The 22,412-nt window shown below is 32.5% G+C and overlaps 1 protein-coding gene across 4 annotated transcripts in view; it reads right to left on the bottom strand.

Moving 5' to 3' along the window:
• The window catches only part of LOC106717919, a 49,309-nt gene extending 30,768 nt beyond the window's left edge, over positions 1-18,541 (bottom strand). The window contains exons 1-2 of one of the 4 annotated variants that reach the window (XM_014511880.2): positions 18,509-18,541; positions 7,129-7,249 (exon numbers count right to left, since the gene is read on the bottom strand). In XM_014511880.2, the coding sequence (XP_014367366.1) occupies positions 7,129-7,249; positions 18,509-18,526 (139 nt within the window). In that variant the 5' untranslated portion in view covers positions 18,527-18,541. Of the gene's footprint in view, positions 1-2,486; positions 2,897-7,128; positions 7,250-13,098; positions 13,476-18,074; positions 18,202-18,508 lie in introns of those variants that run through there. The other 3 variants (XM_014511879.2, XM_014511882.2, XM_014511884.2) reach the window with 3 other exon arrangements.
• Positions 18,542-22,412: the final 3,871 nt, after the last annotated feature.

The following is a 22,412-nucleotide window of genomic DNA, read 5'->3' as shown; positions in this document are numbered from 1 at the left end:
ATCTTACTAATATTATAAATACAAATGTTTAAATGGATGGATGGATGTTTATTTGAAAGTATCTCCGAAACGGTTCAACGGATCTTTATAAAATTTGGAACAGATGTAGACAATAGTCTGGAAGAACACATAGGCTATTTATTATGTTTTATTAATTCCGCGCGGAAGGAGTCGCGGGCGACAGCTAGTACTAAAATAATCTTTAAATCACAGCTATACGGAAATTTTGAATTTAAAAAATTCATAACTTAGTACCTAATAGCTTGCCCAGGAAAATAGAAAACCTGTCATGGCGGCTCAATCGCCTCATTCAACTACATCTACTTCTATAAGTATGCGAAGAAATTAGTTCTAAAATTTCCGCAATATGGTGAGGTGTTTTATGTTTTTGGTCAGACTATATACAATTTAGTTTCACTAACCAGGTAGGTACTTCAAATGATCTACGTTCTATAGATGCTTGCTTAATTATTTTAAAAGCTAATTAACAACGTTTAAAAATTGGTTTCTCAAAAAGGAAACTAACCGAAAGACACGTTCTTTGGTGACTCTTTATAAAGGTCAGCACATTCTTAATCTAAACAAGCCATTATACGAATTTTAACTTAAACATAATACGACAGTACGTGTCCTTAAGGCTAACATGCAAATTAATGTAAAATTAAATATCTACGTATGTAAGCATTATGGATATTTGTGATTCATATTCCGTTTTAAAGCACCATAAAATGTCAGACATGCAGAATGAGGCGTGGAAGGTCGACACAAGAGCTGGTTGGTCACGATCTTGTATTCGCTTTTAACTGCTTCACCGTACCCATATAAAGTAATGGAGTTTCACTTTCATTAGAGAGTTTAGTAACCTAATTTTAATCCAATGTGTTCTCTTATCGGGTCATATTTGAGACACTGATTATAATTAACATCAAAATGATTTAAAGAAGACCTAAGATTATTTTGATGTAGCTGGCTGGATACATTTTTAAGAAGCTATTTTTCGTAAAAAAAATTATTTAGAATCGCAACCGAAGTAAGTGATGCCGTGCCGTTCCTGTTTGTGATTTAAAAAAAAAAACAAGATGAAGAAAACGTGATAACACTTACATGGGTGTATTCTATTCATCCTAATAAGTCATGTTTTATAGTTACCGTAATCCTTACAAGATGAGAATTAAGTAGTCCTACTCTAAATTAGGAGATCATGGTAAGATTTATTGCAGCGGTCTATAACTATTGCTTTTATTAGCTGTACAGTTTCTAAAAAAAGTTTAACTTGAAGAAGTAAACGGCAAATATCCACGTAGAAAATAATTTTTATCTTTGAGACTTCTACTTTTGTTTTCTCTTATCATTGTATAAAATTTTACTTAATTTTTATCTTGTTAACTGTATCAAAGATATATATAAATTCAAGAATCAAATGTCTCGTTACTTCCTTTCAATCGCAATGTAAATTGAGAGAAATAAAAGAGATCATTGATACAGAAAACAAACCGCAATGCAAACGTCTATAATATAACAATTCGCGAGGAGAGCAACTTTGTGGTTGGAACGAGGAATCAAAACCATTTGGTATAATATACGATAGACTGAACTAACTGGTTTTAATTCATCTCTCCCCTACTTACCAGTATAAACTTTAATACACTATAACAAATTGTCTGTTTACTGTCAAAATTAACCTTAACAGATGCATTGAGACATTTGCGGGAAGTGGGATATCGCAATACTGTCTGAATAACGAACGGTAATTTGGTAATAGTGCCAAGGTGAAAAGGTGATAATGCAGTTGGTATTAGATTTAACGGTAGGATCACCACTTCTTCGACTGACTACACTTTCAACGCCTAATGAGAATTTAAAGTATACGTGAGTAGAAGCAGGATATGAGACTTATTTCCATTCATGATGTCGATGGCCCTGAATGTTGGAGACGCGGAACAACAATCACTTTTGTAAGTTTTAATCCATAAAATAAAATTAAGCCACGTAATTATGATTGAAATCACATCTACACTTCATTTAATAGTATTCAAAGAATAAATAAAAATTCTACATAAATATACACACCACGATCATTGAGCATCTACCTTGACATCTTTGCTTAAACCGATAATATTGACTCATAAATACGTCAAGGTGTTTCTTTTTTACTTTAAATTGTAAAAAAGCTGTGCTACTTGTAACACGCAGCAGCAGTTACTACATAAAAACTTGACAATAGGTAGCTACCTAATGCTGACCATGTCTTGGAGCAATAAATTTTATTTGTGCCTATTAAATGATATGTAATTTTTGTTCGAGTCGAGTACAAATTTAAACTGATCGTACAGAATTGCCGGGCAACCGAAATGTATGATGGCATTGAATTAATTGGCAAACAGTCTTATTTGTTATTCATACAAAAAGGTATAAAGAGCCATCGTGTTTGAGTGCTCTTAAAACAAGTTGCGAAGCGTTATCGTCTGAAATTTTCGATAGCTTACCTGCCCCGCAAGAGTTCTTCCAAAAATCGTAGAATTTGCTGCACGCACACATCTCGTATCAACGTCACTTCTCACTAAAGAAAATGTATTTTTAAACTTCACTCGTATAGTTTCGCAATCTTTTCAGCCGGTACGCATTCGCACGATTCAAATTGGTTGCCGATCTTCAGGCGAACTCGCGACGACCGTTGGTAAACAGTTGCGATGTAAACATGTCGAGCTAACGGCTCAGGCGGTCGACTCTGTACCGTTGCAGCGTAGAAAGCGTGTCCAGGGGAGGGTGGCGAGCGTCATGGTATGGGCGGCGCGGGCGGATGAACGGCGGTGACAACGGAGTGTGCACTTCGGATCACTGCTTGCAAGAGACAGTACGTGCTTCCGATACGGGCGCCCTTGGACGACTGTCGGTTCGCATTCGCTTTGCCGTCGCAAACATAGATTACGCGCACAAACGTTCGTGCTCGGCCGCGTAAACCGTTGACGGCTCGCGCCCGCCTCTAATGAAACCGGAGGGAAATACACAAATTTTTGATTCACTCTTATGAGATTATGAACGCTGAGATTGACGGCGCGACTTCGAAATATATAATATTATATCGAATATTTAACATGCGTGAAATTAAAACGTATCACTCTGTTCAGTATTTAGGGTATAGCTATATGTACTACCTGTGTACTGTGAATTACATTCAATGTTAATTTGTAAATTTAAATCCAAACGTATATGTATTTTTTTTTTTATTGATGATCGTTTTAGTGAAGTCGAAGTTTTGCTAAAACGAATTTATTATTATGATGGTAACCACTTTAACACTGCAATTACATTAAAAATAACTAGGTAGTTATAAAATATTTTGCATACGGCCATGTGGGCCATATGTGGTATTCCACGTTAATAGCTTCCGACAGCAAATGTAACGCTGTAAAAATGTCGTTATAAAAAATCTAGGCCACCATTACATTGTGTTTTGAAGAAAATTCCTATGTCCATTTATGTTGCCATAGAAAAAATCAAAAAAGAAATGTTCGATTCTTTCATTTGAAACAGAGATACATTTCAGAAACTTGTCATGAACTAAGATAAAGTAGGTAACTAAGATAAAATTTTTGTAAGTTATGTATTTAGATTTCAATTTTTAATTTGGCATTTAACACACATACTCATATCCAATAATTCAACTTTATTGAGATCAAAATATATTTAGTCAAAGAATAAAAAAATAATTAACACTAGTATATTTATAAAAAAATTATCTTAGTGTTGGTCAATACGAATCACGGAATGCAAAATACTTGGGCGTAGATTTCCAACGTTAGAAAAAAAAACAAATCATACTAACACGTATACTCGACGTATGCTTAGCTATATTAAGCTAGAAGGCCGTTCGATCACAGATTAAATAATAACGAAGAGCCTAATATAGAAACCAGGAAGCACTTCTATGTGACGCGTAAAATGCTTGCAAGTTAAAAAAAAAGCCTACATGATATTAAAACGTAAAAAATCTGTTTTTTTATATTGGTACTTCAACAAAATATGATTCCTTTTGCAAGTAATTCACTTTGTTAATTGGCTATGAAATAATTACTATACAGGGTAAAATATTTGGCATAAAATTTTCCTATCCTCACTTAATATATGCAAAAAATATTTTTTTTCTTTTTAGTTATAATATGTAAAGTGCCATATAATTTAATCATCCTTGCTGAGTTTAAAAGACAGTATAGTTAAAGTAAGTTCTTTTCAGAACAATCACGATGTTCAATTGCCTTATCAAAGGCAGTCACTTACGCGTCTGATTAGACGCTATTGTCTATTTAACCTTATTTCCTTTAATAATAAAGAATGTCGATTGTTGCAAGGGTACAAATAAGCATCATAAAACATGTTGACTAATAAAATAACCGGTAACATATGATCATACATTGAACGGACGACCTATGGATTTTGAGCTTTTTTAAATTTTAATAGCGCCACAATATTTTTGTTAGTATAAAGCTAAGATAGATATTTAAATGTAGTAAAAAAAAAATTTATGTGTTTAAGAAAGCAGTTGCACACGAGGTTTTATCGTGCGGAATTATAAAAATCTAGTGATAAATACAGCTTATGTCACCCAGGGATAGTAGTATCGGAACCTATTTAATTCAAACAAGCCAAATATATTATAATATTAGTATAGATGTTAAATCAAACGCTATTTTGGTTTTAATAATGTGTTTACTTTTGAATTGAAATATAGATGGCAATGTAATAAATTTATTTTTGCAGTTGCGTAAAAATTCGGGGTCAAATTAAAGAGTTTTTTTTCTAAGGCGTGCGTATCTGAAAAGAAGTTCCGTTTTTTTCTGGTATACTTGACCCAGTTAAAGAAAATGGTACGATCGTCGTCCACCGACACCTCAGAAAGTAATACCCCAGTGAACGCATAAAAACTTCTTTAGCATCATAATTAGACAGCTTTTTATGAGAATTACCGAGTTTTGCAATTATGTTAGCCAGGCAGATTAAATTAGACTATGATTGTTGTTTAATCTGTAGACAAAGTTTTTAATTGAAAAATCATCTGAAAATCATCTTTGTAAGACATAATATAATAATCTTACTTATATGCGAATATTTAGATGGATCATAATTGGATGGATGTTTGTTTGAAGGTATCTCCGGAACGGCTCAACAGATCTTGATGAAATTTAGCACAGATGTACGAGTAGAACATAACCTGGAAGAACATATAGGCTACTTATTACGTTTTATTTTTAATTCCGCGAGGACGAAGTCGCGGGCGATATCTAGTATTTTCATAATCCAGAAAATAAAGCGTATCGTGTACTATTTTATATAATAACACGTTTCGCTTCTACTGGCAACAACGTTTTCTACGCCGACAGCCGATAACCGCAGTTGCAAAAGGCACTAAAATTCCGACAGTAGAGTGGACATGTTGTGTAGAATTGAATTTTGTCAGTAAAAAAAATGGGGACAGGTGAAACTAAAATCTGGTAATAAGTATAACTTACCGAACTGCGACAACAATGACATGAACATCACTTGCTAATTAATTTCAACAAGGAGTCAATATAAACATATTAGTAATTTCACTATTATCAATCATGTTTACGTAGAAATTGCGAGACGTGGAACACCTCAGGCCAGGCGGGATAACCTATTGATATAGAGTTCATTGTCGTGACGCATCCACAATATTGTTGGTTTTAATGTTTATTGTATGAACAATTTTATTATTGTACATATCACTCAGTTAAAATTACGTGTTTTAAAATTCAGACTCAAGAAATCTTTAAATTTGGATATGAACTTTTGTTCTTATTCTGTGTTTAAATTAGATGATATTGTATCATTAATTATTTAAAAATAGACTGGTAAATCAATCTTACTAATATTATAAATGGGAATGTTTGGATGGATGGATGTTTGTTTGAAGTTATCTCCGGAACGGCTCAACAGATCTTGATGAAATTTGGTAAAGATGTAGAACATAGTCTGGAAGAACACATAGGCTACATATTACGTTTTTTTTAAAATACAGATACTCCAATTTTATTAATACATATAGATAATTCCAACAATACGCTATTCTTTTCACTTCAACATTAAATCACGAATAATGTCTATGTAGTATACCTAGTCTATTACTGCTACCAGTAGTTAGGTACAAGTATAATGAGAGCATAGTTGCCCTTCGGCGGGGAGTAAAAAGGCTTGCATTAATAATGTCGTTAGGGACGTCTGCTGAGCACGAGGAAATACCCTTGCAACATGACCCCACGTCGCCCCAGTACGTCAGCACGTGACCGATTCATTGATTAGAAAGTTGTTAACTGATAATTCTTTGTAAGTATGTTATAAAATAATACTAACAAATATCGGCACATAGAAACTACATTCAATTAATTATTATTTTTAATTTTTCAAAGCCAATGCCCGAATCGACAAGATCAAACCAATTAAAATTAAATAAGCAAGTACGCTCATTATTTTTTTGGACATTTATTTAAGTCGAAGTCTTATAAAAACGCCAAATTATTGGAATGTCTTGGTCAACGTGATATTGGACGATCCGAAGGCAGTATTTGTATACCGCACAAACAAAACACTTGTATACTCGTATTCGCTTCCATCTTTGCAGGCGTTGTGACACCTAAAAAACGTCTTATTGAAACTGACTTCAAACTTTCGATCTTATAAATAAAAACGTAATCAGAAAGTGTTTTATGCCTATACTGGAATTAGTTAAACAGGATGGTGAAAACGAGTCTTTTGATATCCAAAGTTGGCTTTCTTGTTGATACTCGTTTTACACATATTAATACAATGAACCGGTATTGTAACAAGTCTCATGAACCAGCAAATATTTATTGCGTAATCACCGAATACTGGCTTCTAACGAAATTGTTTTACTAATATCCTGGGCGTCCGAACTGACAGGAAAATAAATGTTTTTACGAGTACTTTTATATGCAATGTTTGTTTCCTTGTGTCCTCGTTTAGCCTTAAAAAATTTGAATGGGATATTTCATTCGATTCTTCCCCAGAATGTCACTTAGGTAATTTGCTATTCTTTATTTTATTACGTTAAAGATCATAGTCCATGGTTATTGTATAAAAAATATGACGAACCAATCTGACAGACGTGTAGTTGTGGCGGGGGCAGTGTGGAGCCTCTGCCTTCATTTTCGTCATCTATGCGGCGAATGCTCGGCGGTGTTCGATACGTCACATATTCTGTCACTCCACTTACCTGAAACAAAGAATTTTTTCTTTTAAAAGTATCTTAAATTTTAATATTAGCTATTATTTTCATTAAAAGAGAACCAGAATGGTATGTTAATAGGGAGATTTAAAATATAAGCATAGGTAAATATGTAAATAAAATATCATTTCTGTCTTTACTGTATGTGACAATGTTTATAATTGTATAAACAACTGAAGGGTTCACGTGATTCAACCCGTTTTCTTCAATTGTCACGTGTATGTCGACTTTATGATTGTTAATCGCACGTGCACATTACAATCAATTCAAACAACCAAACATACTGCACAGTCTTTGAGTTGTAAATGTTAACAATATCACGCCTGTCCCTTGTTATATCGCAACATTAGACAGTCGTGCAGAATTGCAGTGTATATTTACGTAGTGAAATGTAGAATATAGTGAATGCTGAATGCTTTGTTAAACGTAAACAAGTTCTATTTTCTTAAACATGATTGTGACAAACTTGATGTTTTGTTCCATAATTAACATTTGTTTACTGTTTAATTATTGACGTCTGTTTATAGTTATAAGAGAGAATTCATGCTACCCAAGTATCAATCTTTGATAAATTACCGTTTAACCCATTTTTAGTATGAGGTTACAATTTAGCAAGTGCCACTTATATTGGCTAAAGTAGTGAAGCGACCGCTGCCCATAGACATCCGCATTAACAAATGCGTTGCCTACCTTTAATCGACAGAGGAGGGATCGCACAGAAAAGACATACATCCCTATGTCTCCTTTTCCGCCAAATCCATCACCTCTTCCCATGCCTTTTTACAACAAGACGGAAGGGACAAATGTTGTTGTTGCCGAATCGAACACTGTTAAGCTGTACCTGAACTGAACTAAATAATTTTGTTCCTTCGGAATATTGTGCTATAGTAAGTTGTTAAAAGTTTACAATATATTTGAAATATGGTTCTGTATTATTTAAATATTATTTATAAATAAATTCTTCACAATACCAGTACAGAACAAAAACTGTAGGTTCTAGTTAAAAAAAGTGTCCTAATGGTAACGTTGCAATGTGTATCAGCGTATTGTTTTTTTTTTATATCGTTGCTTGTATTTTGGCTTAGAAATATTTTTCTGTAAAAGGGTGGTATTATCGTTTGAGGTTTTTTGTTCATACATTTTTTTAGAGCGTCGGTGGCTCAGGGGTTTCAGCGCTTGACTTGCAATCTGCAGGTCCTGGGTTCGAATCCCGCCATGTACCAATGTGTTTTTCGATTTTCGATTAACATATGTACATTTATCCGACGTTCTTACGGTGAAGGAAAACATCGTGATGCAACCTGCACATATCTGAGAAGAAATTCAATGATATGTGTGAAGTCAACCAACCCGCACTTGGCCAGCGTGGTTGACTATGGCCTAGTCACCCCTAACTTGGGGTAGGCTCCGAGCCCCCCCCCCCCCTTTGCAGGCGGGGCCACGGAAGAAAGCTAAAGCGTTCCCGTGGCGCCCGCCATAATGCGTTAGAGGGCAGTCAGGTTTTAGTGGGTATTCCGGTCACCTTCTGTGGCCGGCGAGTCCCACACTCCCTACGCCATTGCACAGCCCGGCGTAGGCGTGCGTAAACGCATTTCCTGACTTTAAAAAAAAAAAAAAAAAAAAAAAAAAGGCTCCGAGCCCCTCGGTGGGGACATATAGTGAGCTGATGATGATGATGATGATGATGATTTTTTTATACTCTATATGCATTATTTATTTTGCCCTCCCGCTTATATAGTTACTACTAAGTCGTTATCGCAACATACATTAAATAAAGTAAAAATGCATATACATATTTTTCAGGTATATGATTGCGCCTAAAAATTCTATAATTTCCAAAACGAAAATATTAGTATAACAATTAAGTCCATAAAACAGCGCTCATATTAATTAATAGATGTAAATAAAATAGAAGCAAAAATTAATTACGCTAAAGGTGAACCAATGCATACTTCGATTTCAAATAAATACAAATAAAACTAAGAACAAGTTTGTGATATGATAGAAATCCATCCACTAGTATATCCGGCTTTTGATTTGTATTTAAACCACACGGAACACAATATTTAACTATAAATTATATGAAAACCACAAGCTAAATTAATTTGGAAAACTGAAATTTAGAGAAATTACAAAAATTAGCTGCAACATAATAAAAGTTACGTGGAAACCAAATATGTAGGTCATGTGAATCTTTTTTTGCCAAAAAAAAAAACAACTCGAAAAGATTTTGACGTAGAAATAATCTCTTATGAGATATCTTAAAAGTAAAGGTAAGTATGGATCGAAATGTTTTTCTCCGGTGTGTACCTATGGTTATATAGTAACTAGCTGTCGCCCGTAACTCCGTCCGCGTGGAATAAAAAAAAATTAAGTATCCAATGTGTTCTTCCAGTCTATTTTCTACATCTATGCCAACTTTCATCGAGATCTGTTGCGCCGTATTGGAGATACCGTCAAACAAACATCCATCCATCCAAACATTCGCATTTATAATATAAGTAAGTAACATGTACATATAATATATACCTATTTCTGTTTTTCTTCTAGTTATAATAATGTTCTTATTTATTTTCTTTTCATATTTACATATCGATTTTTAAATGTGATGTTATTCGATTCATCTTCATTTCATACATTTCCTTCATTCTTTCCATTTATTTTTATTAGATTACACATTAGCATCGGTAAACAATGCAATATTCTGTTTAGATTGCAATATTTAATTACTTTTGAAATGGCGTTTTATATTTTTTTAAGTATTTATTTTATTCTACGTTACTTGATAATAAGTTTATCGGAAGGTTTTGTCCGATTAAATATCGTTGATTCACATGTAAATTAACTAGCAAGATAAAAAAAACTAACAGGAAAATATAAAAACTTTACGAAATAGTACTGGAATAAAATAAATTTTAAATCGAATTTGATTCTTCATATATTAAAATGAAAGAGAGAATAATGGTTAGGTTTTAATAAGAAAATATAATTTACGTATTAGAATAAAGCTTCGTCCTACACAGATCCTGATTGAAATTGGACGCTCTGTTTGAGCAGACGATTCAATTAAAAGATCTGGGCAACTGTGATATATTTCTTTCAATTGAGAGACGAGCGGATATGTAAATCGAAATTTAATAATACATTTAGATATTTCTAAAGCAATTCTCCTGAGAATATTTTAATTTCTAAATATAGGGCAATCGATCATTCAGTTTACATGGAAATAACGTTGGCTGTAAAGTAAATGATAATGATTGAACATTTATGTGTGGTATATTATTTTATCAGCAAATTGTTTAAAATTTTTACAATTTGTTTCAAATACTTAAACATTACCAACCTTAAACATAAACAGTTTTAATCGGGAAAAGAAAAGTTCTTTGCGAATAAATATTTATAACATAAACACTTCGATATTGAATTTATTGATAAAAAATATGTATGTATTGACAGTGAAATACGAAATGTTTATCTATTTTCAAGAGTTGTGATTACAGTCAATTAACTAGTGTACAATTATTAACTTGTTTATCACTTACGTGGATTGCTTTTTATAGCTCGCGTGGAAAATAAACCGACATTATAGTTTTTATAGTTTGATTCAATCTGCATAATACTTGGCTATTTTTGTCCGACAGAGAGCATATTATATCTTTGTACGGAGCTAATAATATGGTAAATTAATTCTATATTTTTATATTACCATCGTTCATAAATCTTGAATAATTTTAATTATTTATATCTGTAAAAAATTAAGCATGTTCTCGAATTTCAGTTTCCGTTTTAAATCCTAGTTGGTCTTCGACAACACTATCATATTTATAGTTGTTATAAAATGCTATATTAAATTACAAGGCAATTAACATTTGAACCAAGAAATGTTGCATCATTAATGTTTTCTGTAGACGAAAACAATACGTAGGAAAGTTTGAAATCTATATCCAGAAATGTTAAACAATATCCCGAAAGATTTAAGAAAATATTTTAGGCTAATTAGGAATTAAGGAAAACTCACAATAAATATATATATATAAAACTACAATATCTAAAACACGCAACTTTGTAGTAGAGTTGCAATTTAAAGTGTTTCTATTCTAAAATTATCCTTTCGGAATCGATTCTTCCTGGTCTCTCGTGCCGTCTAGACAGGCATATAGGTGCAAGCTTTTATACCTACATATGTCTACTACATTAGATAATGAGATAGAGTAATTTCCGTTTTAAAAACTAAAGGGAAAATTAAAAATTATAATAGCGAAATTTTTTATTGTAATAAGTAGTTTTGATTCTGCCAAATTGCTTTTGAATATTATAATAAAACATGTTGATAGTTCAATTGTGATTAATTTATCAAGATTTCTATATAGTTATGAGTTCTGTTTTCTGTAATATAAGTTTATCTTCGTTAGTTATAAGTTCTAATTTGATCTTAATGAGTATGTCAAAATTCGTAAGATTTGAGAAAAGAACAAAGTCTTTCTATACAATCACAAAACTCTATGGTATTTCATAAAATTATATTCCAGTTTTATAATAAAATGATGTTCCAACAACGAACAAACAAGTTTTTACTTTTTATATTTTTTAAGATATTTAATTTTTCCCATCTTATATAATTGCTCTATAAATGTGGATTAATATTATGAACATACAATTACTAATTGATATTTTTTATTTAGTATCAAATGTTTTTAATATTACATTATTATCAATTTAAACTTAGAAGTAGATATTGCCTTCGTTCATATAAAAACCAATAAAAGATCGTCTGTGAATCATACAGTGTGATAAAACGAGTATCTGTGATACGACCTCTCAATAATAAAATATTCTCCAGTAAAATGTTACTTGATACAAATAAAATTGTCTCTATCTCTATGTCTAGGTTAGAGGTTAACTCAAGGAAAATAATATTTATATGGATAATAACATAATAAGATAGAATATAAATAAATAACATATAATATACATACCTATATAATAAAATTAAGCGCCAATACTTTATTGGTTCAGATTGTGGAACGTGAGACATTACGGTATTAGATTTGAACCCGTCGTTCGATTTGTCATGAACTATGCTAGAAATAAAATTTATTACGTTATTAAAAAAAAATTCTTTTAATATTAACTTTAGAAAATAGAAAATAAAATATTAAAGCAGTAATAACTTCTTTTATAATCTGTGGTTTTACCGCAATATTTTAAAAATCGAATATTGTCATAGGAGTTTAGTGGCATATATTAACGTGATTAATCTTTGAATCAGATATAAGAATTCATTGACCGAAGTGAATAGTGTTTTTGAACCTTTGTTTATGTACAGTAACTGAGAAAATGCTTTTATGAACCTAACACTCATTGTTAAATAGTTTTAGTGAGAATAATATAATTAACTCTTCGTGACTGTACCTACATTTTATTGTTTTATATAAATTGTAAAATAATAAACCTATAAAATATATGACATGGAAACATTACCCAGATATCATCCGTTATATTGCACACATTTTTAATTTAGTTGAAAATTGGGTAAACAGTTGAAGGAATAATAAATGTTTAAAACTTTAGGAAAACTTGTATCACATGTTTTGCTATGATAAACATAGCATGGTGTACTATCAATCCATAAACGTTGACATATGACATAGATATGATAATTTATAATTAGTTGACTAACTCATGATTAGGTGACTTTCAATAATACTCTATAAAAAGTTGCAATTTTATTTTATGTTGCACAAAAAATGTTGACATATTTTAAAATTATTATTCTCCAAAAAAATTAAACAAAATAACTACTAAATGTTACATTAAATCGGACTTTTCGGGCTTACCATTAAGCCGGCGGTCCGTTAGTGTGTCCTCCTCATCCCACCAAGGTTGATCCGGGATCCTTCGTATCGGCTGACGGTCAAAGTTGCCATAGTACTGGAACTCCATCACCGACACAATACACTTACTAATTTAAATTTCGAACACAGCACGAATATCCAAAAAAGAAATTAGGCGGGCGATTTAAAAAATTAAAAAATCTCGGCCAGTCACTATCACACACGAGCACTCCATTAATGTCGACGCGATACTGATTTGTTATTAACTTGTGCACAAGACATAATTAAGATAAATCTGTCGCGTTAGGCACTCATATTGTCACCGTATTTATTTTTTTACACGATACGTTCCGTATTACTTTTTTAATAAACCAACTTCACACGAATGACGCGTCCTCATAAGTTCATAACCTAACTTACATACCTGTGGTGACGGCCGTTGGTTGTGTATTCGAGTCGTGTGAACAGCCGTCAGCAAACACTATCAGGCCACTACAAATACGTTCGAGAAAGGGAATCGTGAAAACAGAAGTTTTATTAAACCGGTTGTCACGTATTACGAATGGAATATATCCGATGTAATATAAAATAGCATTTTTAACATTATAAGTAGACTTGATCGGTTCTGACCGGTGAATATATTTTCACATATATCGAATTTGAATAGGTCGTTAACTTAATATATTAAGTTATGTTTTGACGCCCAACTTAAAGCACTATTTGGCGCTAAGTAAATCGTAAAATTTGACTTTGAGTTACTTTAAAAAATGCATGTAAAAGTACAAGAAAAGTTTAAATTCGAAGTCCCACAACTACCATATTTAAGGTCGTTACCTTTTTGACATAAGATGATACGTGTATAACTTAACAAGTACTTCATGTCATACAAAGTGAGGCTTACATATTACTAAGGACCAAAATAAGCCTGGGAAATAAAACCTGCGGTGTTTCATATTGAATTAACAAAGATTACAAGACCATCACGTAGGTTATCCTAATATTTTTCTAGATAAGTAATAGCAGAAGAAATAATTTTCCATGAGGCTGTTTCAACAAGAATCAAAGACCGTAGATCGAACTTGTCTATCGGTCAAGGCTCGTGTAGCCTTTAATATATGAGAGTACATAAATATATGTAACGATACGTGATAATGTTTGGTATATTATTGTCTTATAATGCTGGTAGAAGATCGCAATTCAAATACTTAACCTTGAATTAAAGGAAAGTCAACAGTACAAACTGAATTTTTACGATATCATTGAGAATCTCCATAACAGTACTTTAACACCAAGAATTAGCACGACGTATAAAGATCTATATGCTTAATGCTATTCACATGGATTCTTTTATTTATAACACAAGCAAGTGACGTTGCATCGCGAGACTCATTTAACACATATTTAAATGAATTTGCAAATACATGTTAACAGTCCTACGTGCTTATACGTACTGCTAGAATATTGATACAAGAAATTTGAGAAAATAATATACGTATTATTGGTTTTTAAAAATAATCCCTTGGTATGTGACTTCGAATTCTAATCACAAAGCATTTTTAGAGATGCTGAGATACCAGCAAGAGCAGGGATCTATTAGGAAAATATATACGTTTTAGGTTGTAAGTAACTAAACAAAATCATATCGATTAAAGTCGATAAATGCGCAAAAAAACGGCCAAGTGCGAGCCGGATTCGCGCACCGAGTGTTCCGCACAAATCTGTAGGTATATAAAAATTTTCGGTTTTCGTAATTTTTCCTTTATCTGTGCTACAAGACGTTGCTTCATACCAAATTTAAAAATAGACGGAGAGACAGGCGGACAACAAAGTGATCCTATAAGGGTTTCGTTTTGTCCTTTCGATGTACGGAACCCTAAAAATAAACTTTAAAAATTTCTTATAAAGGATATGAGGGAATTCTAGAAGTTGAATGGCACTGAATTATACATAATGACGCGATCATATAACGTGACCATATTATGTACTATCTTATATTTTATTTAATATTTTATGAGACATGAAAATTCTTTAACTTCACGTTTTACGATTATTAGCTATATTCATTACCATACATTATGAAGCATAAGCCACTACGACGTAAATTCAGACAAAACTTATGTATCATAGAATATCACCATTTGCGCATTAAAATGATATTAAAGATACATATATGGTATAAGGGAATAAAAGCGCACGGTTCAACTGGTGAATGGTTAATGATCTTAACGTCAACAGACTTTTTATACGACACGAGACGAAAGGTACATTCACCTGAATGTTGACAGAATTGAATTTCCATCCGTTGTCTTTACTCATGTTAATGTTTACACGTGTTGTGTGAACTGTCTAAAATCACTGGACTGTTAGAAAATTTGATAACGGAATTTTAGTGTAAGAACATGAACTTCCCTCGTTCGGCTCCAATGCAAATGGGAACTTTGTTCAGTGACTCTATGAATATCCGAATTCAGATTGAGCATACCAAAAATTCAAACGAAGATTCAAAGGAGACAACAACCAAAAAACACTGATAATAGTCCAATTTATGCGTGACATTTCGAATAAAACTGAAAATGTTAACAGGCTATATATATTCTCTAAAATACCTGTTTGTAATTGTGTTGTATATAAGTCACCTTTCCCAACCTTCCTCCGTGTTTATTAAAAAGAGTTCATTCAACTAAATGTGCGGAACGATGGCCACATGCACAATAATAAATTAACTCAATAGATAACAACTTTACAAGGTACACTCAGATGCAATCGTTAAAAGTATTCAATTTGAAGCACGTTGTTGTTAACTGTACCTTTAAACTCAGTCAACAAGTCGCTAACTGTTATTTTACCCTGGGTCCTAGTACACTTGTATTGACACACTTGTTTTTCGGAGACAATGATATGTGTCAATACAAAAGACATGATAGTCGAAACCCACACCAATATTATCTATCGTTGGTTTCTGTTTTGTCACGGATAATGAGAGGGATAACTACATACAGGGATTTTGATCTTAGAAACCAAAGACTAGTCATCATCATATCCTTTATCCCAAACACGTAGGTTTTCCCATAAAGTTTTTGACCTCCAGGTCGATCTCCCTCCTTTCAGTTGTCACTTCCTTCTTAATTGTATCACCTTTCACGCAATCCATCTGTTCTTAATAATATCTAGTCATGTTACTAAAAAGTTATTAAATACCTATGAGTTTCACATCTAAACCATCTGTTTATGTATCCCTTTGAAAAAAAAATTGTGTTAACAATCTATTTGCGTACACGTGTGAATTAACGCAGTTTCACTTGGGTTATTACCATTTATCATTACGTAGATTTAAATGGATTTACATTTTTAAACACTATCATAATCACTTTTAAACAAGCAATTAACAATTACTATTCTGAGTCGTAAAAATAACGTCATTTCCCGCCATAAGAAGAAAATACTTTGCTATGTAAATATTTCAGGAGGGTACACATAGTCGTAATTATACATTTTCAAAACTCTTTTGCCATTGAGTTAACTAATTTCTGGATTTAAGTATTAATTATTTCGTACCAGTTACAGCCATTTGAGGTTGCGCGTTTATCAATATGTATAAATACTAGGAGTAATAGTATAGGGAGTGCGCTTCTCCTCTATGCGTAGCTTTTCACTGTACATACAAAATAATATCATATCATAGAGATATAACAACGAACAGTCTATAAATCTGATTTTAAACTGGTTTAAAACGACAATGTTATCATATCTAAGAAAAATAACTCATTAACAAGTCAAGGAGCGTTAACAATCTTGTATCAGAAGATTCAATGTACTCTAAGTGGGGCTAAGGAGGTCAGTGATAAAAGAAACTATTAGTTGACGCATTTGATAAGATAGCAAGAGCTAAAAAGTGTTATATTTTCTTGAGTACATTTATAATAGTGTACCCAATGAGGTTTTATTACAAGACCCAGTAAAGCAGAATGTCACGTACGTATGTCGATACCATGAACTCAAAATATTTACCCATAAAAAAACTTTTTAATTAAATGGAAATTATAATTTTCAGTTTACTAATATAGCTTATATTATTATATTAATAGCGTCATTTTGAAATGAAATACCAATATTAGGCTTAAAATATGAAACAATTTGACACGTACGAAAAGTGATGATAACAAGATTATGTACGTTTGGACTTTATTTTTAAAAAAGAGGTTATTTTACAACGAGTATAAAATAAATCAAGCTAACTTGAATATTATTAAGAAGGTATATAAACATACAAACATCGAGCAAATGCATTAAATAATATTAAATTACTGTAAGGGCAACCAGTTTTAGAGAAAGAAAATTTAGGCCTGAGTGGTACAGATAAGAAATGGCACAACTATATTTATTTTTCAGTTGATTTTATTAGTCAATCAACTAGTGACTAATAAACTAAAAAAAATAGTGCCATTTAGCTTATTTGCAAAAGGCGGAATTTCGAATGCTATCTTTGTTTATTGCTTGCTTATATACATGTACATGGAAATGGGGAACAGCTAATTTATTTAAATTTTAATTCGTATATTTTAACAGACCTCATAGAGCTGGTTGCCAGATGTTATTTGATTTCTCGCCCACTAACTTCCGTAAACAGATGCAATGCCGGCTTTATACCCCACCTTATATATAATTGTTTTAAATTAGTTTTATTATAAATTAAAATTATTGTTTTAACATTTGAGATAGCAGTCGATGAAAGGTCGATGAACTATAATAAAATAAATAATTTTTAGCGTTTAAAATAAAACTTGTGAATTTATACAATTGAAACAAAGAGAAAAAAAAACAGAAAACATCCGATCAAATGAAACAAACAGTTAACTTTCAGTAAACAAGGTTACAAATTATTGTTTACGAAAACCAAAACATCGATTTAAATATAACCTATAAACGAACTTCAAAGACAAGTGAAAAAAACCAAACGAAAATAATAAAGATGTACTCACACCGGTAGTGTTAAACCATCCGTACATTATGTCGGTTAGAACTCATCTAAAATAACACGGTAATTAGACGAAATGTTTAATTGACCGGGCGACCGTGGTCGGATGACAGTTTCCGAAACACTGAACGCAACTTAATGTCACGATACGGCCGGCTCTTGCCCGCGAAGCCTTTTTTAAACACTCGCGAAGTGGTCTGATAAAATTTTCGCAACCTCATACTATGTTATACTTAATTCCTTATTCACAGAACATATGAGATCATATAAACATAACCTATTTACAGGACCACATTTGACACATATTTTTTAATCTATTTTTTAAAATCATTAAATCGATTTTAAAATATAGATTAAAAAATATGTGTCAAATGTGGTCCTGTAAATAGGTTATGTTTTGCGAACCAATCGAATAAAGATAGAATAAATAATACATACTCGAATGTCACAATCCATGATCGTCTTTAACTTTGTGAAAGATAAAATGAATAACATCCTTCATTATATGACTTTGACCATAAGGAAAGTTAAATATTCATATTTATATTTATACATACAACATTAATAACTAAATTTATGAAAAAAGTAGCAACTATATGTATTTAATACTTATCTCTAATTTGCGTATGATATATTTAAATATTTGATACCGCAGTGGAAATCTTTGATGATTCCTATGTACATAAGACAGTACATAGCAGTTATCACGCAACCTATTTATATTTAACACGTCTCAAACAATAAGGAGATTGTTCTATTTATTCTAGTCTTTATCAGGACGTGCAAAGATCTTGTGGTATTATTTTTTACGTCAATCAAGCGTAAGCTTGAACAAATACAAGGTGCTATATAAGACGTGGCTGGAGGAGATACCGACATTTATTACTTTAAATAATGACCTTAACAATGTAACTTATAGTAACTTGCTTGCAGTTGACACGTACTATATTAGAGTAAGTTTCACTGCGTGAAAATGTATGTGTTTCAGCAGTGGCATTTGATGGTTAGAATGTACGTTTTATAATACTGAAAGAAGTCGGTGACTAACCGTTGGTTTCTGAGACCAAAATCTCTGTATAACATATCGTCATCCCTTTCATTATCTTAGACAAAATAGAGATGTTTTGAACGGGTATTCTGTTAAATACTTAATCTTTGTCTTCATATTGATATTTTATTTAATTATTACACATGTTAATTGAGAAATTTAAAAAGAAAACAAGAAATTTATTGTGCATCGGTTACGCTCCGCTTTTCAATCGATCAAGGCGTTTAAGCTAACACAATTAAAATAAATGTGCAACTACATTTTAATAACATGATAGTATAAAAAAGATTGAAGTAAATTACTTTAGTTCTTTGTCATACCCATAGGACAAGAGAACAAAGCACCATGTATAGTGCGTGCTTCCGCATCGTAAGTATGGAAACCGGTCGCGCGACTGTTCATGGATAGTCCGACGACTCCCATGACAAGATTCCGGTCGTTCCGTGAGAGACTCATCGATGTACATTCATCACTATATATAATTTGTATATAATATCGCATTTATCGAATTTATATCAAAGTATTGATCAAAAGTGCGCAAGTCTCATTGTCAATTTGGTATTTATAAGCCATCTGGCCAGAGGGTAATTTTTTCGGGTGTTTCTCGTTGGGCCCATCGGTCTAACGAGCAAACAGCTTAATGGGATTTTTTCATATTAGGTTATTTTTTCATTGGGCCGATTGATCGGTAAGCTGATTGGCCCAACAGAAAACATAAAAAATTTCCACGATATTATCCAGATTTGTTCACCTTGGAGTTACGTGGTAACAAACTTTCATCTATACTTTGTAAACATAAATAAATAAATGTATATAAAAAAATAGTAAGATGTTAATTTAAAAAACATCGAGTCGAGCTTATTGATTTTTTTCTATAAGCTTAAAGTTGATTCTAACTGATAGGAAACTTCTAATAGAAGACCCAATGCATAGTTAACTTACTTCCAGTTGTACTCGTAATTTCAAATTGTAAAAATTAAAATTGGAGCAAAATAATCTTCAGTCCTTACTTATTGACACTTATTAGTGAATTGTAAATAATAACTACAGTCAAAACCGTTTATGGCGACATCGTTTAGAACAACATACCGGTTAAATTGACCAAAATCAAAGGTCCTGGCTGAATGTTATATACATATCTTTCCTATTAATACCTGTCACCGGTTGTTACAACTATCGGTTTTTACGACTCAATATGAGTAGTCCCTTCGATGTCGTTATAACAGATTTTGACTGTATATCCGTGACATTGAAGAAGAAGGTTCTTTGTTTGTTCATGTTGTAAAACGAAGACAACAAATCAAGCTACAATACGATAAGGAAATGTGTTGAACGAAACTTGTGACTGACAGATGACATAATACGACAACTGACAGATGACATTAGCACATTTTTAAAGTAACGCAATTGCAACTTTTTTTCCCTTCTTATTGCAACCATTGTAAAAACGTGATTGAAAATTATACATCTTACACATTGTAGAAGCATTTTTATTCAAAAAGTTCAAGAACCACATTGCATCCCCAACATTTGGTCCCAACTCGAGCCGAATATCAGCAAATTGCTAGATATAATATCATCAATTACTTTGATTACGAAGATTTTTTGTGAAAATCAAGATGTCGTCTGCGACGCAAATCGTAGCTATATTGGAAGACACGGCGTGTTTGATTAGAAAAACACAATCTAACATCAAGAAATGTCCAAAGTCACGATTAACGCCTGGATATATTGGTTCCCGATTAAAATTAACAAGTGATTACTGGGAAACATTCAAGAACGCACATCACGAACTTGTTAAAATTACGACAAAAGAACAAAAGGAAACGTTGCCGTATTTTACTAATGACGAGTACTTTATTGTTGAAGATTTATTTATATCTATAGACAGCGAATTAAAAGATTTATTAAATAAGTTGTCAAGTGAAGCTAGCGAAAAAACAAACATGGCGTTACACGCACGCAATGACTTTGCACAATTACCAAAAATAAAATTACCAACTTTCAACGGAGACTATCAGTCCTGGCCTTCATTCCATGATATATATGTATCATTGGTGCACAACAATGAAGCATTGAGTGATGTTGAAAAGTTGCATTACTTGAAGTCAAGTGTCACCGCTGAAGCTGAATCACTATTAACACACATACAAATTACCAATGATAACTATGGTCATGCATGGAACATGCTGAAGAATAGATATGGAAATAAAAAAATTATATTAAATTCAATCATGAAGAAACTTTTTAACCAAAAAAGAATAATGTCTCCTACCGCTTGTCAATTGAAATCCATATTAGACACTACACTAGAATGTTTGAATAATTTAGAGAATATGCAAATATCAACATCTTCTTGGGATCCAGTTATAATTTATTTAGTTATACAAAAATTAGACCCGGACACACACAAAGGTTGGGAAGAATATTCATACAAAGAGGATTCATCATTATTACCATCATGGATGGATTTACAAAAGTTTTTAAATTCAAGATTCAGAACATTAGAACTTACAAATTCTGTAAAAGACATGAAACCCATCAAACAGAGAGTATATCATGTTTCCGCACCCAGTACAACAAACAAAACATGCATAATGTGTTATGAAAATCACACATTGTGTCATTGCAAGAAATTTACAAGTATGAGTCAAAGTGAAAGAAGCCAATATGTATTATCAAAGAAGTTATGTTACAATTGTCTTATACCGGGACATTCTGCATCAAGATGTACATTACCCGTCTCATGTAGAATCTGCAAACGTCGACATCATTCTCTTCTACACAACAACAAGGAACAGGAGACTGCGGCTTCAACAAGCTACTCACCACAACCGCAGGCTTCACAACACAAACTAGAGGATGAACAACCGGTACAAATAGACACTACTATTGCATCCCATCTCACAACTACTCAAGGAACTGCGCTTCTGGCCACTGCATTGGTAGAAGCACAAGGGCTTGGTCAAATCATACCGCTGCGAGTACTCATTGATCAAGGCTCTCAAGCAACATTTATTACTGAAAAAGCAACTCAATTATTAAAGCTACAAAGAACACATATGAAGGGAAGCGTCATAGGTGTGGGATCATCAAGAACAGAAATTAAACATGTGGTGCAGTTATTAATCAAATCACGCTGGGATAACAACTTTAGTTTACCGATACAAGCCTATGTGATGCCTAAGCAACTGACCACAATGATACCTGCAAAAACAATCAACACTCAACCGTGGCCACATCTCAAGGGCCTCAACCTGGCTGATCCTAACTATTTCACGCCAGGGTCAATTG

This window comes from Papilio machaon, chromosome 13, assembly GCF_912999745.1.
Source record: "Papilio machaon chromosome 13, ilPapMach1.1, whole genome shotgun sequence".
NCBI classification, from domain to species: Eukaryota; Metazoa; Arthropoda; class Insecta; order Lepidoptera; family Papilionidae; genus Papilio; species Papilio machaon.
This window is presented reverse-complemented; position numbering and strand designations above follow the sequence as displayed.